Source organism: Sprattus sprattus, assembly GCF_963457725.1.
Source record: "Sprattus sprattus genome assembly, chromosome: 11".
NCBI lineage: Eukaryota > Metazoa > Chordata > Actinopteri > Clupeiformes > Clupeidae > Sprattus > Sprattus sprattus.
In genome coordinates, this window is record NC_137909.1 from 8,558,127 (window position 1) to 8,571,458 (window position 13,332).

Below are 13,332 nucleotides of genomic sequence, written 5' to 3' on the forward strand. Positions count from 1 at the left end.
CACACACACACACACACACACACACACACATTAGAAATGTTAATGGGTAACGTATACATGTGATGTCACCTGAACCATTCCAATAGAAAGTATCACTCGGCCTGACTTACATGCAACACCAAAGTGCTCCTGGTAACTCGGTCGACTGGTTTGTACAGAAGAGCTGGAAAACAAATTAAGTCATGTAAGAGCAGCCGTTCCCACACTCAACAATGCTGAAGTGAATTTATAGACTAGATGCCAAAATTATAGAGATTTGGAGAGTAATCCAGTGGTGTATGAATGGGCAGCTTACTTTCCAGAGAGAACTTTGAGGCCTGGTCTTTGCACTCCTTGGAACCCCTAACCTTCAAGTTCTGGGAGGAGAGTAGAAGACAAGAGGGGGGAGGGGGGGCAGGATGAGTCAACGGAAAGGTCTTTGGAGTGCAGTGAAAAAGTGTGGTTTCTGTGATGCTAACCCACCCGAACTAAGAACCCCCTCCAGCTCATGCATATGAAACGGAACTCTCTCCGAAAAAGTCCTCCACGAACCCTTTAGGGGAGGCTTTTATCTGATCAAACATATTCAGCCAACTTCAAATGAGTGGAAGCATTTCTTGGCTTGGGGAAGTGGATGCTCAAATAAGGACATTTTGGCAACGGAGTGCCCTCACTTGCCCTCACTTCAAATACATATGATAGAGTGCCTCTAACTTACTCAAGCTCTCAGATATTTACATGCAGCATGTTAGAGTAGCTCCAAGGAAAACTAGACAGTGTGCCTGTATCAACAGCTTGAGGCACTCCACACATGAACACAGATTAGTATCAATGATACTTCCTAAAACATATCTGACACAAGCTGGTTTGAGGCTTTCATTTCCAACCAAATTACCTGACATAAATGTGATAATTGCAATGAAAGCCCTACTGCTAGATCAACATTTGCTGCAGGCTACAAGGGGCCTCCGGTAACTATTAGCCTACGCACGCAGCTTAGCTTTCCACTACATCTCCATGGCAGCATAAAAATGAGCATCGCCACATATAATTTGGCGAAAATGCTGATGCACAAACAGGGCTGCAGAGAGAATTTCTGGCCAATAATTTCAAATAACAGAAAACACAGCACAGAGCCTAATTAATTTCCTGATGGCAATTTTACGATTGAGCTTCCTCAGGCCTTATGGGTAATGAAGCCTGTAACGTTCCGTGAACTTGCGACCTCCCACAATGCTGTTCCAGGGAAGGGGTAGATTTTTCACGGCGGAGGGGAGAATCACAGAAGCACAAACTGCTCCTCTAGGCATGCTTTTATTTCATAAAGAGTTTGCACTCAAGCCCCATTGCGCTCTGTTCCAGTGAACTGTGCTTCTTCTGTCTCGGCATCAGAGAGCATTTCCAGCAACGGCCACAGAGCCTTCAGGGGGAAGGAGAGAGGGAGAGAGAGAGAGAGAGAGAGAGAGAGAGAAAGAGAGAGAGCGCTGCCTTTCTAAATGGATACATTAATGTGTAATGCCATCCCCATCTAGGTAAGATGGAAAGAGTTCACATTCAGAGTGGTCTGTGCTGATAGCTTCGAGCTAAAAGCAGCTTTTTCCATAAATTCACAGCAAAAGATATTTTTAGACTGTTGCTCTTGCTTCAGTGTTGTGTTTGTTTGAAGAGCGGATCAAACCCTAAATGTTATCTGCCCGATAGCAAAGAGCCAACAGTCCTAGAAGCAACTGATCCTGTGCTGCAGCTTCGTGCTGCTGTGTTGCTTTAGACAAGTGAAACTGATCTGCACAGAACTGTGCAGATGGCAACATTTTTATTTTCCTAATAGCCTCAGCTGTGATGAAAATGCTTTATTCTGTTCCAGCACTTGAGCACACATTTTCTCCCTAGGTAAAAAACAACAACTGCATATCACTAACCCTCTCTCTCTCTCTCTCTCTCTCTCTCTCTCTCTCTCTCTCTCTCTCTCTCTCTCTCTCTCTCTCTCTCTCTCTCTCTCTCTCTCACTCTCTCTGTCCTTCACCCCCCCCTCTCTCTCCCACTGAAACACACACACACACTTACTCTCACTCTCACACTCTCTCTTTCTCTCTCTCTCTATAAATACAATTCCTCTAATGCCCCCCATCCCCCCTAGCTAGTGAATCACCTCTCTGCTTCCCAGCTCCACACAGGAACACAGTGACCTGAGGGTGCACCTGGCAGCGCACAGAAGCGCATTCCCTCCGCACACAGAGAGAGAGAGAGAGAGAGAGAGAGAGAGAGAGAGAGAGAGAGAGATTGACAGAGGACATCCTTCTGCCCACCCCACAATCTCTCTACTGAGAGGAGCAAGAGATTTCTTTTAAAATCCCCATTTTTTTGCTTTCATTAATTTATTGACTTGATTTTGATAATGGAGGACAGTTAGAACACAGTGTGACGGACAGGCAGCTGTTACCTCAGAGATCTCTGCAAACTGCGTGTTGGCCTGACAACACTTCTCGGCCGTCTCCACAGCAACCTCGTAGTTATCAATGAAGGCCCTGTAAACGCCGAGCTGGCTGGCCTGGAGAGGAAAGAGGAGGAGGAGAGGAGAAGAGAGGAAAGGATAGAGGCAGAGTGAAGGGAAGAAAAAAAGAGAGAGTTAGAGATAAAGGAAAAGACATGGGACGTACAAGCAGAGAGACTGTTAGTGCATTCCAATGGAGAGTGTTGTTTTGTCATGAGATGCATTTGAAGCATAGGTCCCCATCCACTTGGAACAGACTGAGCAGTTTGATCTAGTCTGTGCCACTGTTGTAATAACTGGAACATGAATAATCACAGATGAGATCCCACGCACCATCCCATCCCACTCCCACACACACAGCTAGGACAACAGGAGTCATTTACACACACACACACACACACACACACACACACACACACACACACACACACACACACACACACACACACACACACACACACACACACACACACACACACACACACACACACACACACACACACACACACACACACACACACACACACACACACACACACACAGAACATTGCTGCAAAACTAAAAATATGATATGTGGATTTGCAAATTTGTGCCCAAAGACGACCATTCACATACATGAAGATGGATATAAGCTGTATGACATGAAGCTGTGTGTTAAAATGACACATCTGCACAGACAGGCACAGTCGACGAAACACCGATGTCACAATCGGCCAGCCACAGGTTCATATTGGTTGCCATGGAAGTGGCATGGACGGCACAGGGGTGAACAATTAATGTGTGTGACTGACGCTGTGCAATCACATTTGGAAAAACTCATTCAGCTGTTCAGCCTGCCAGCTAGGCAATCTCTCATGCCCTGCACCTAGCCCAATCAATTCTCTTAAACACACATACGCCATAAGAAAGACGAAAGGCACGCGTGTGTGTGTGTGTGTATGTTTGTCCGAGTGTGTGTATGTGTGTATGTGTGTATGTGTGTATGTGTGTCTGTGTGTGTGTGTGTGTGCGTGTATAATGTTACGAGGATAGAATGGGGGAAGGGTACTGGACCTCCTACACAGTTCAAACAAAGAACGGGTGAAAGGAGTACTAAAAAGAATTTATGATGTATGGTTGTGCCTGCTACACCGTGTCGATATCTCAGTACTCTATGGCCCCCTTTACACCGAGTCTAGATTCACTGAATCTGGTTCATTTTTCACACCTATCGAATATTTTAATTGCGTAAGGATGGAGCCTGGTAACGAGAGATTTGCGTAAAGACTAACACACCCGTTTGGGATGAACTGACTGTAGTACATACCCCACGCCTGTTGGTGGCGCTTTAGCGCTGCTACAGACAACTGAAAAAACGTGAAAAAACGTAGAAGAAGACAGGAGGACACGGGTAAACTCCAGTAGACAAGCTACAATTAGCAACGTTTAGCCTAACCGCATAGCCTACATTTAATCTGCACAGTAATACATTATGGTGCTTAATACAATCGGTGGCCAGAGCAGACTAGCCTGGTGACACCAGCCTACGTATTTCCGCCTGAATTGATTTCAAGCTCATACTCAGTCTGGCCCAACCCCGTTGACAATCGTCTCTAGAACTCAAAATCCTGTAGGACCAATCAGCGAACAGTTCAGAGCTGTGACGCAAAACTCGCCTTGGAGGAAAAGACACGAAAAGCTATCGGAAAGGTTGTCTCAACTCTCGAGAACATCAGAAAATTAAAAGGAGAACAAGAGTATTTAAGTTTTATGATTGGAAAGGACGTCGTAGCTCTTCTCCCAACTGGCTTTGGGAAGAGTTTAATCTACCGAATGCCTACTCAACGTTGCTGATTGGTTAAGGGAACTCCAATGATTTTAAACCTCAAGCTAAGCGCCCGCTCATCTCGGAAACGAAAATGCATAGCGTTTTGCCAGACTGAAAGACGGAATGAAATGGAGTCACAGGCTGGTAATGGCCAGGCTAAGAGCAGACTATAGGTTATGCGAAAATGATTTTTTTTTTCTATTGATAATAAAGAGTTTGGAACAGTGCAACATGACATGTCTGTGAGTTGTTTAAATGCCTTTGCTTTATTGAGAGGCTGAGCTTGAGCATTTCCCATGAGGCTTTGCTCTGACCATTCCACATTAATATATGAAGAAAAAAGCGAATTAAATCGCTGGCCAATTTATATTTGTGGTCATGAAAGTTATGTAACGTCTGAATAAAAGGAATTAGATCAAGATAGGAGGCTAAACAAAAATCAGTAGGCTGGATTAATGAGAGTGAATTCGAGACCCACCACGAGTGAGATGTTGATCAGCCCCCGTACAGACTCAAATCTACTCACTTTCTACCCCCGATTCGGATCGTTGCGGATACCGTGTGCGGATACAGGTTGTTTGTCTAAATAATAGGGCTATCTGTATTCTGAACTTTACGGACGGAGACAAACTAGACTTCGTATAAACAGCCTCTATAACTCTGTGACGTATGGTAGTGCTACACCCAGTCGATATCTCACTACTCTATAACTCTATAGCATAAAGTCCTTGGAGAAGTGCTGTCTACATAAAATGGATTCCTTTTTTATAATTACAACACCTGAGGCGTAAGCCTGAGATCAAAAGGGCGTGCTTTTTACTGCACCACAGTGAGTCAGGCAGCAGGCCACATCCAGTGGTACTGGACTAGAGTCTGTATTGTGCTGTACGCTACCCTTCACAGCTGAATGTGCCAGTAAATGATTAGGAATAATGTGGAATCACTAAACATGCTAAACCCTTTTATCAGCATGGTACAGCACAATGTCTTTGCCTTTGTGTTCCTCCGTTCCTTTCTTCCTCCAGCCCCCTCATTTCCCTCCCCTCTTTTTTTTTCTATGAGGCTGATGCTCGCGTGTTTCACTTCAACCTGGGATGAACCTTACCCTCTGAACAACCCCTCCCGCAATCCATCCGTGCCTCTCTCATCCACCATCGCTTTGCCTGCAACCTCACTGAGAGTGCCCACGCTCAGGGGTATAGAGACACACACACACACACACACACACACACTCACTCTCACACACACATACACACACACACACACACACACACACACACACACACACACACAGAGACACACACCTAAACACACACACACACACACACACACACACACACACACACACACACACACACACACACACACACACACAAACACAAAAACACACACACATACACCCACAGAGACACACACCCAAACACACACACAAACACACACACACGTACACACACTCACACACACAAACACATGCACACACACAAACAAATAAACACACAAACACACACTTGTGAGAAGGGGTTGAGAGGTAAAGTCATTTCCCCCTGCAGCTATGTTTGCATCCGTCCTGCCTTTAATGCTACGGCTGCTGCCTTGGGCCAAAATCAATCTGTGGCGCATTCGACGGGAAGGCTCTGTGACAATCTCATTAGGGCCGAGGAGAGCGGCGTGCAGGAAGGCTAATGTCGCCACGGACAACGTCAATAAACAGAGCTGCTTCGGCACGGCCGGTGAGTGACACTTTAAGCCTCCCAACCTGGAGCCTCAGGTTCATCCATACATGAGTGAGAGAGAGAGATCGAGAGAGAGAGAGAGAGAGAGAGAGAGAGAGAGAGACAGACAGACAGACGGGGACAGGCGAGGATGGGAAAATGAGTGAGGGTGTTAAAAGTGAGCAAACTCATGAAAAACAGAGGAAAAACGTGAACATCTGATCCTGGATCAGTCCAACAAGCTATCAGCCATTCTCTTTCGCTGTCTTGACATGATCATTTCTGAAGGGGGGCGAGAGGCCAGGGAGACAGAGAGTGAGGGGGAGGATGGAGGGAGAGAGAGCAAGGGAGAGAGTGACAGATAGAGAGAAAGCGAGCGAGAGAGTGACAGAGAGAGAGAGAGAGAGAGAGAGACAGAGAGAGCGAGAGAGAGAAAGCGAGTGAGAGAGTGACAGAGAGAGAGAGAGAGAGAGAGAGAGAGAGAGAGAGAGAGAGAGATGGAGGGAGAGAGAGAGTGGAAACTGGGGGTTTTCTCAACCTGTCACATGAGGAGCGATGCCAAGCGGAGAAAAACACCTGCCACTAACATGACCTCAGACAAGCAATATGGAGCCAGAGGACATCAAGGATGGGAAGAAATCTAGGTCAGCTCTGTCCACTAACCAAACTTCCACTACAGTGACACATGTTCAGTACATCCTGTACTTCAACTCCACCAATATGGACCCATATTAGCCACAGATGGAATGACTATTGTTTAACAGTATGTGCCCTTTAGTGAGGATATATGATACGGTATTCTCACCATGTGCTTCATTGAATAATGACTAAAGTCAAATAAAATCAAAAGAAACTGGTTTAAGGGCCTAAATCCTAACCTTGGCCATTTCAGAAACAAACTTTCCACGTCCCCAAAAAAGCGGTGCTATGGTGCAAGTTATCCATCTCCCTCCCCCGAACCATCTGGTGAATACTGCACAAAATGTTAACAATCAAAAAGATTAGTCAGCAACCCATCACAGCCCAACATCATCGACTCTGAACAACATCAGCGCTGGCTGCTACATGATCTACGCAGGAATCCTTTACCTCTGACAGCATTTGGACAGGGCTTTAGAGATGGAGATCACCTCCACCCACGTAGGGAGCTTTCATGGCCTGTCACTTACTCTGCAGCTGTTCCTCGTTTTCCCCCTTTTTGATCAACACTGCCACAGGACACTTCAGATGCATGGTGAAAACATGATCACTTCCTTCTCTCCTCCTGCTCTCTCTCTCTTTCTCTTTCCCTCTCTCTCTTTCCTGAGCGCACAAGCTCTCTCTTTACCGCCCTCATCTGTAAACGGATGGCGCGTTGGAAAGTCTGCCAACATGGCAATTCGCAGTCACACATCTCCAACTGAAACGTATAACTGTCTGTCTAGTGATTGAGATGCTGTTGGAATGATGGAAGGAGAAAAAGCAAAACAAAGATGGCAGAGAGGAAGATGGAGATAGTGGGAGAGGACAGAAAAGCATGAGCTAAGAGAGAGAGAGAGAGAGCGAGAGAGAGAGAAAGAGAAGGGGTCTGGGGAAAAAATGGAGGGAGAGTTGGGGGTGGGTAGAGGAGATAGATTGAGAGAAGAGAGAGAGAGAGAGAAAGAGAGAGAGAGAGAGCGAAAGAGAGCGAGAGAGAGAAAGACAGATTGCCTCCAGTAACACTGACTGCTTGACTGGCTGGGAAAAACAATGCATCTTCTGGGAGAGTGGAGCTGCATTTCTCTGTCGCAGTTTATTAAAGACGAGACAAAGGAGAGGAAATGATAAAGATGGGGGGATGGGGGAGAATGAGAGTTAAATAAATAAATGGAGAAGATGATTTCTGCACGTGCCGCTCTTACAGTGTAAGAGAGGAATTAAATGCCTCTTCAGCAGTCACAGGGGAGAGAAGAGCAAAAAAGAGGGGAGAAGGAGAGAGAGAGAGAGAAAGAGAGCGGAAAGAAGAGAAAGGGGGAGTCAAATACAGAAAAAAAGAGAATGAGAGAGAGAGGAAAGAGGGAGAGAGAGAGGCTGTGTGAAGTTAATGACTGAGAGATGGAGTAGGATAAAAAAACAGCAATCGCACTATTAATAGGCGGTTCTTAAGAGACACAAAGCATACAGTGTAGTGTTGGCTCTGGCAGAGTGAGTGTGTGTGTGTGTGTGTGTGTGTGTCTGTGTCTGTGTCTGTGTCTGTGTCTGTGTCTGTGTCTGTGTCTGTGTCTGTGTCTGTGTCTGTGTCTGTGTCTGTGTCTGTGTCTGTGTGTCTGTGTGTGTCTGTGTATGTGAGTTAAGAGCAGCCAGCCTCGTGACACCACTCGCCAATTCACTCTCTCTCCCCCTCCCTTTCTCACACACACGCGCGTGCGCGCGCACACACACACACACACACACACACACACACACACACACACACACACACACACACACACACACACACACACACACACACACACACACACACACACACACACACACACACACACACAAACACACACACACACACACACACAGACATAGACACACACACACACACACACACACACACACACACACAGACATAGACACACACACACACACACACACACAGAGCTTCCTGTGTTCACGGCGGCAGCGTGGCTTCAGGGGCCCAAATAAGTTGTTCATTATGCAGTAATTGGCCCATTGTGAGGCTGAGAGTTGGGCTTCTCAGGCCGGCCTCGTGGCCGAGGGAGACGAGGGAGACGAGGGAGACGGATGAATGGGATAGTGAGAAGAGGACCAGGGGGAACACGGGAGGAGGAACTCCAAACAAACATTTGCTGTGGGTTTGGACACATTTCTAAAATGTCAGTGGAAATGCCGAGTCATGGCTTTCTTTCTGGTGTGTTTTAAAGAGACCAGGACCAGTCTGAAAACTGAATGTAATAAATCCAGTGTGGAAGCAGCTCATTCAAAAAATGTCTGAATACATCCCTCAAAGTAATTACACAACAGTGACAAATAAGCTGAATTGCTTAATGAGCCAAATCAGAGTATGTATTAGGGTTGCCACCTGTCCCGGTTTTACCGGGATTGTCCTTCTTTTTTGTAGCCTGTCCCGGAAAATTTCAAAATTCTCCCGGGACACGGAATGTCCCGGTTTTTCATGGGCTTTGCTTTGTCAACATGAACATTCAAGGTGGTGTGATCATAAAATATATTTTCCTGCGTCCATACACTCAAAATATGCGTTGTATCTCATTATGCTCAATCTCTCTCTCCTGCGCAGACTGCACGGCCACTAGGTGTGTGACGTTGCATAGCCAATCTCGCTCGCGCATTAATTCAACTGATGCTTGCTATCGGAGGGCGTGTGAAAGAGGTTGAATCGCTTACTGCACGTTACTGTAGGTTGTGCTGAATAGAAACAACGTTGACATGGGAGGGGAGACTGAGGACGAGGATGGCACTACTGGAACTGACAGGCCAGTTAAAAAAGAAAATTTAAGGTAACACTTGTTTTAATAATGATTGGATGAAAAAAGGAAATTTCTCCAAGTGGCTAAAACCACACCAGGCGATCCACTTTCTGCTACATGTTACCTATGCTCAGTTAAGATTCTCGTTAAGCATGAAGTGAAATCTGCTTCGGATGAACATGCTTAAACAAAAAACCATCAGAATCTTGTTCAAGTTACTAGACAAACCAAGGCAATTTCATTCATGATTATAAAATGTTCAGCAGACAAAGTTACTGTTGCCGAATTAACAGCTAGGCCTACTTATCATGGTGTGCGTGGTTACAGCGACCTGTCAAGTGTCACTGATAGCTGCAGCAAAGGGAAACACACAGTGTGAATGGAAGACCAGGTAAGAAAATGATTACATCAAGAAGGCCTATATGACAGATGCATTAAGCGTTATAGGCTATGTGACGCCAAAGTATGATAAAGGCAACTCTAATGTCATCCCTCATGTGTTTAGCTGAGAGGTAGAGAAGGCAAGCACAAGCAATGCACACACCAGTATCTAAGGAACTAGGTAAGCTGTTTCCACTCATGAGATTGCTTTATGTTTAAAATATTGGTGGGCCCAGGGATGGATTGGACGAACAAGCATACTGGGCCAGGGCCCCCATGAGCTCAGGGGGCCCCTAAGCCAGAGCCTCTGCATGAAGTCACTGTAATTAACTATTAAGTGTACCTGCGCTGTGTTAGCAAATGTACTGTATATGTGCACTGTATATCCTGTTGAGGTACAGGTGAATTAAGTTATTGTGCTGTTGAACAAAAAAAATGTCGATGTCAATTCAATGTAAGGTAAGGTTTTGCACAAGAATGTTTTTTTCGGGCGCGAAGAGTGGGGGGCCTTTTACACGGCCAGGCCCAGGGGCCCATGGTTTCATAATCCGTCCATGGGTGGGCCGTGGTATGTCGTGTCATCAATATGTCCAGGTTTTTTGTCAGACACAGGTGGCAACCCTAGTATGTATGCATGTACAGTATATATCCGTTTGCATGCTACTCTCTTGGAGCGGCTTTTAGCCCCGGAGGTCTGAAGGCCCTGGAGGCATCGGCACACTCACTTGCTTCTGGAAGAGGTCGCCCACACGTTGGCAGTGGCTCCACTGTTGCACTCTGGGTAGAAGGCCATCGTAGAACTCCTTGTGGATCTCGTAGAGCTCAGGCACTTTGAAGAAGATGGTCTCGATCTGAGGGATGGTGAGGACAGGCTGGGAGGTGGTGGCAGCTGCCTTCAGTGGCTTCATAGGCTGGGAAAGAAAGAAATGAAGAAAGAAAGAAAGAAAGATAGAGGGAAGGGAAGGGAAAGAACGAGAAAGGCAGAAGGAGAAATAGTCAGTGTTCTGTGTGTGTATGCTTTGCATGTGTGTATGTGTAATGTAGCTAGATCAGCTGAGGTTCTGGTTGTGTGAAGAGAACTTGAGTAGTAAGCATGGCCTACACTGTAAACATGCCCTCATGGTGACATGGACAAAAAAGAGAGATAAAGTGTTCACTGCCAGCGTCGGAGGAGATGAAATATTCATGAAGGTTTAAGCAGATAGAGTTTTTGGATTCTCAGAGCCTCTCCCTTAGCTACTTAGGGAGTATTACATCACACACACACTCACACATGCATATAAATAAATAAATAAATATATATTATATGCAGAGTTTGAGATGATTTTTCTCTCTCTCACTCACTTACACTAACGCTAACACACACACACACACACACACACACACACACACACACAAACACACACACACACACACAAACACACACACACACACTCAGAGGTAGAGGAGTCGTTCAGCGGTCAGATGGTTCATCAAGACATGAACCCCCAACCGCGTCTATGTGCAGGGTAGCATAGTAGCCTCCACCATCTGTGTGTGAATGGGTAGATGTCTGAGGCATTAACATGTAAAGTGCTCTGAGCGCTCTGTGAGTAGAACAGCTCTGTATAAATGCAGTCCATTACCCTTTACCACACACACTCATGCTACAAGCAGTCACTTTCCCCCTCTTCATAGCCCATCTCATATGTTATGATGAGAGCAGTTTTGAGGTCAAAGCTTCTATATCGTAATCTATAGATTCAACCGGTCCAGATAACACATAAACACAGGGTCAGATATGCTCCTAAACGGTGCAGATAACACATTAACACAGGGTCAGATATGCTCCAAACCTGTCCAGCTCAGACTTAAACACAGGGTCAGATATGCTCCTAAACTGTGCAGATAACACAAAAACACAGCGTCAGATATGCTCCTAAACGGTGCAGATAACACATTAACACAGGGTCAGATATGCTCCAAACCTGTCCAGCTCAGACTTAAACACAGGGTCAGATATGCTCCTAACCTGTCCAGCTCAGACTTAAACACAGGGTCAGATATGCTCCTAACATGCATGGAACTCATGGCGGGAGAGGCCACTGACTCACCAGCAACAGCGCCTCCAGGTGGCTCAGGTACGCCTCTTCACTGGCCAGGATTCCGGAGAGGACCCACTTCCTCATCTCCAGCCCCTTCTCCAGGTCCAGCTCCGTCTGCAGGGGGAAGCAGAGAGGCACATGACGTCAAGGACTGAATGTGAAGCACTTATTACAGGGAACAAGAGGAGGATTATATTCAGATGCATTTATCTGAGGCACAGATGAGACAGTCATCGGTCAATAGCTATAATGTTCACTGACTGACTTTTGACCAAGTGGTCTGCTTGAGTCATGATAACGGGTATATCAAACGTAGGGAAATGGTTGGATCTTGTCATATGTGAATGGTCATCACAGAAAGGTAGGCAAAGTGTAAGTGGCCTCTCTAAAGGGTGTGTGTGGCGGGGTTATTACTATCTATTCCGTATTGTTTTTACCTGGCATTGTTATGGATTTCATATCTTTAACAGAGGAGGGGAGGACTGAGAGCCAGAGAGAAAGGCATAGCATGACCAGGGCTGTGTGTGGCAGTGTGTGCGTGCGCAGGTGTACATATCTGTGCCTCTACGTATGGGGAAAAAAAGAGAGAGGGGAAGAGAGAGAGAGAGCTGTTCTCAAATATCTGTTTCCATGGCCACAGCACAGGTAGCGAGAAGTGAGAAGAGCAGATGTCTGCTGAAATCTCAAGAGACGATTCAGGTCAAGACTACAGGATAAATGGAGGTATCTCTCTCTCTCTCTCTCACACACTCTCTCTCAAACACACACACACACACACACACACACACACACACACACACACACACACACACACACACACACACAGACACAGACACAGACACACACACACAGACAGACAGACAGACAGACAGACAGACACACACACACACACACACACACACACACACACACACACAGACACACACACACACACACAAACTTACACACAGTCTCACAGAGCTCATTGGTCTCATTTAAAAGAGATTTAAATACTTTTATTTATCGCTAACTAATTACCATGACTGGTGAAGTTCTGTTTTTTAATGTGTGTTTTAAGCGGCTCATTAAAATGCTAGCCTGAGGGCTGAAGCACTTGTACTGCCGGTTGTGATGTACAGTGGAGTTATGTAGACGCGTGTTGAAATGGAAGCTGCCTGGTTTCTGCCTCTGGTGTGCCCTAACAGCATCTGTCTCTATGAAGACTTTATTTCAATCGATCCAATGGCAGAACTGTCCTGCTCAAACTTGAGCAGTGTTTCCTTCTGTGACCGGGTGTATGTTTGGTAGTATTTATGAGAAGAGGCAGTTTGTGTCTTTCACAGAGTGGGAGTGTGTGTGTGTGTGTGTGTGTGTGTGTGTGTGTGTGTGTGTGTGTGTGTGTGTTCGTTCAGACACACCTCACTGAGGAGGTCGGGTGGTT

General features: G+C 46.0%; 1 protein-coding gene across 1 annotated transcript in view; it reads right to left on the minus strand.

The window, feature by feature from the left end:
* Positions 1 to 13,332, minus strand: part of bcr (BCR activator of RhoGEF and GTPase) — a gene marked incomplete at its 5' end in the record, with an annotated part of 93,284 nt that overhangs the window by 23,467 nt on the left and 56,485 nt on the right. The window contains 5 exons of the mRNA XM_080848060.1: positions 111 to 163; positions 296 to 356; positions 2,420 to 2,527; positions 10,554 to 10,739; positions 11,922 to 12,026. Of these exons, the coding sequence (XP_080704186.1) occupies positions 111 to 163; positions 296 to 356; positions 2,420 to 2,527; positions 10,554 to 10,739; positions 11,922 to 12,026 (513 nt within the window). The remainder of the gene's footprint in view (positions 1 to 110; positions 164 to 295; positions 357 to 2,419; positions 2,528 to 10,553; positions 10,740 to 11,921; positions 12,027 to 13,332) is intronic.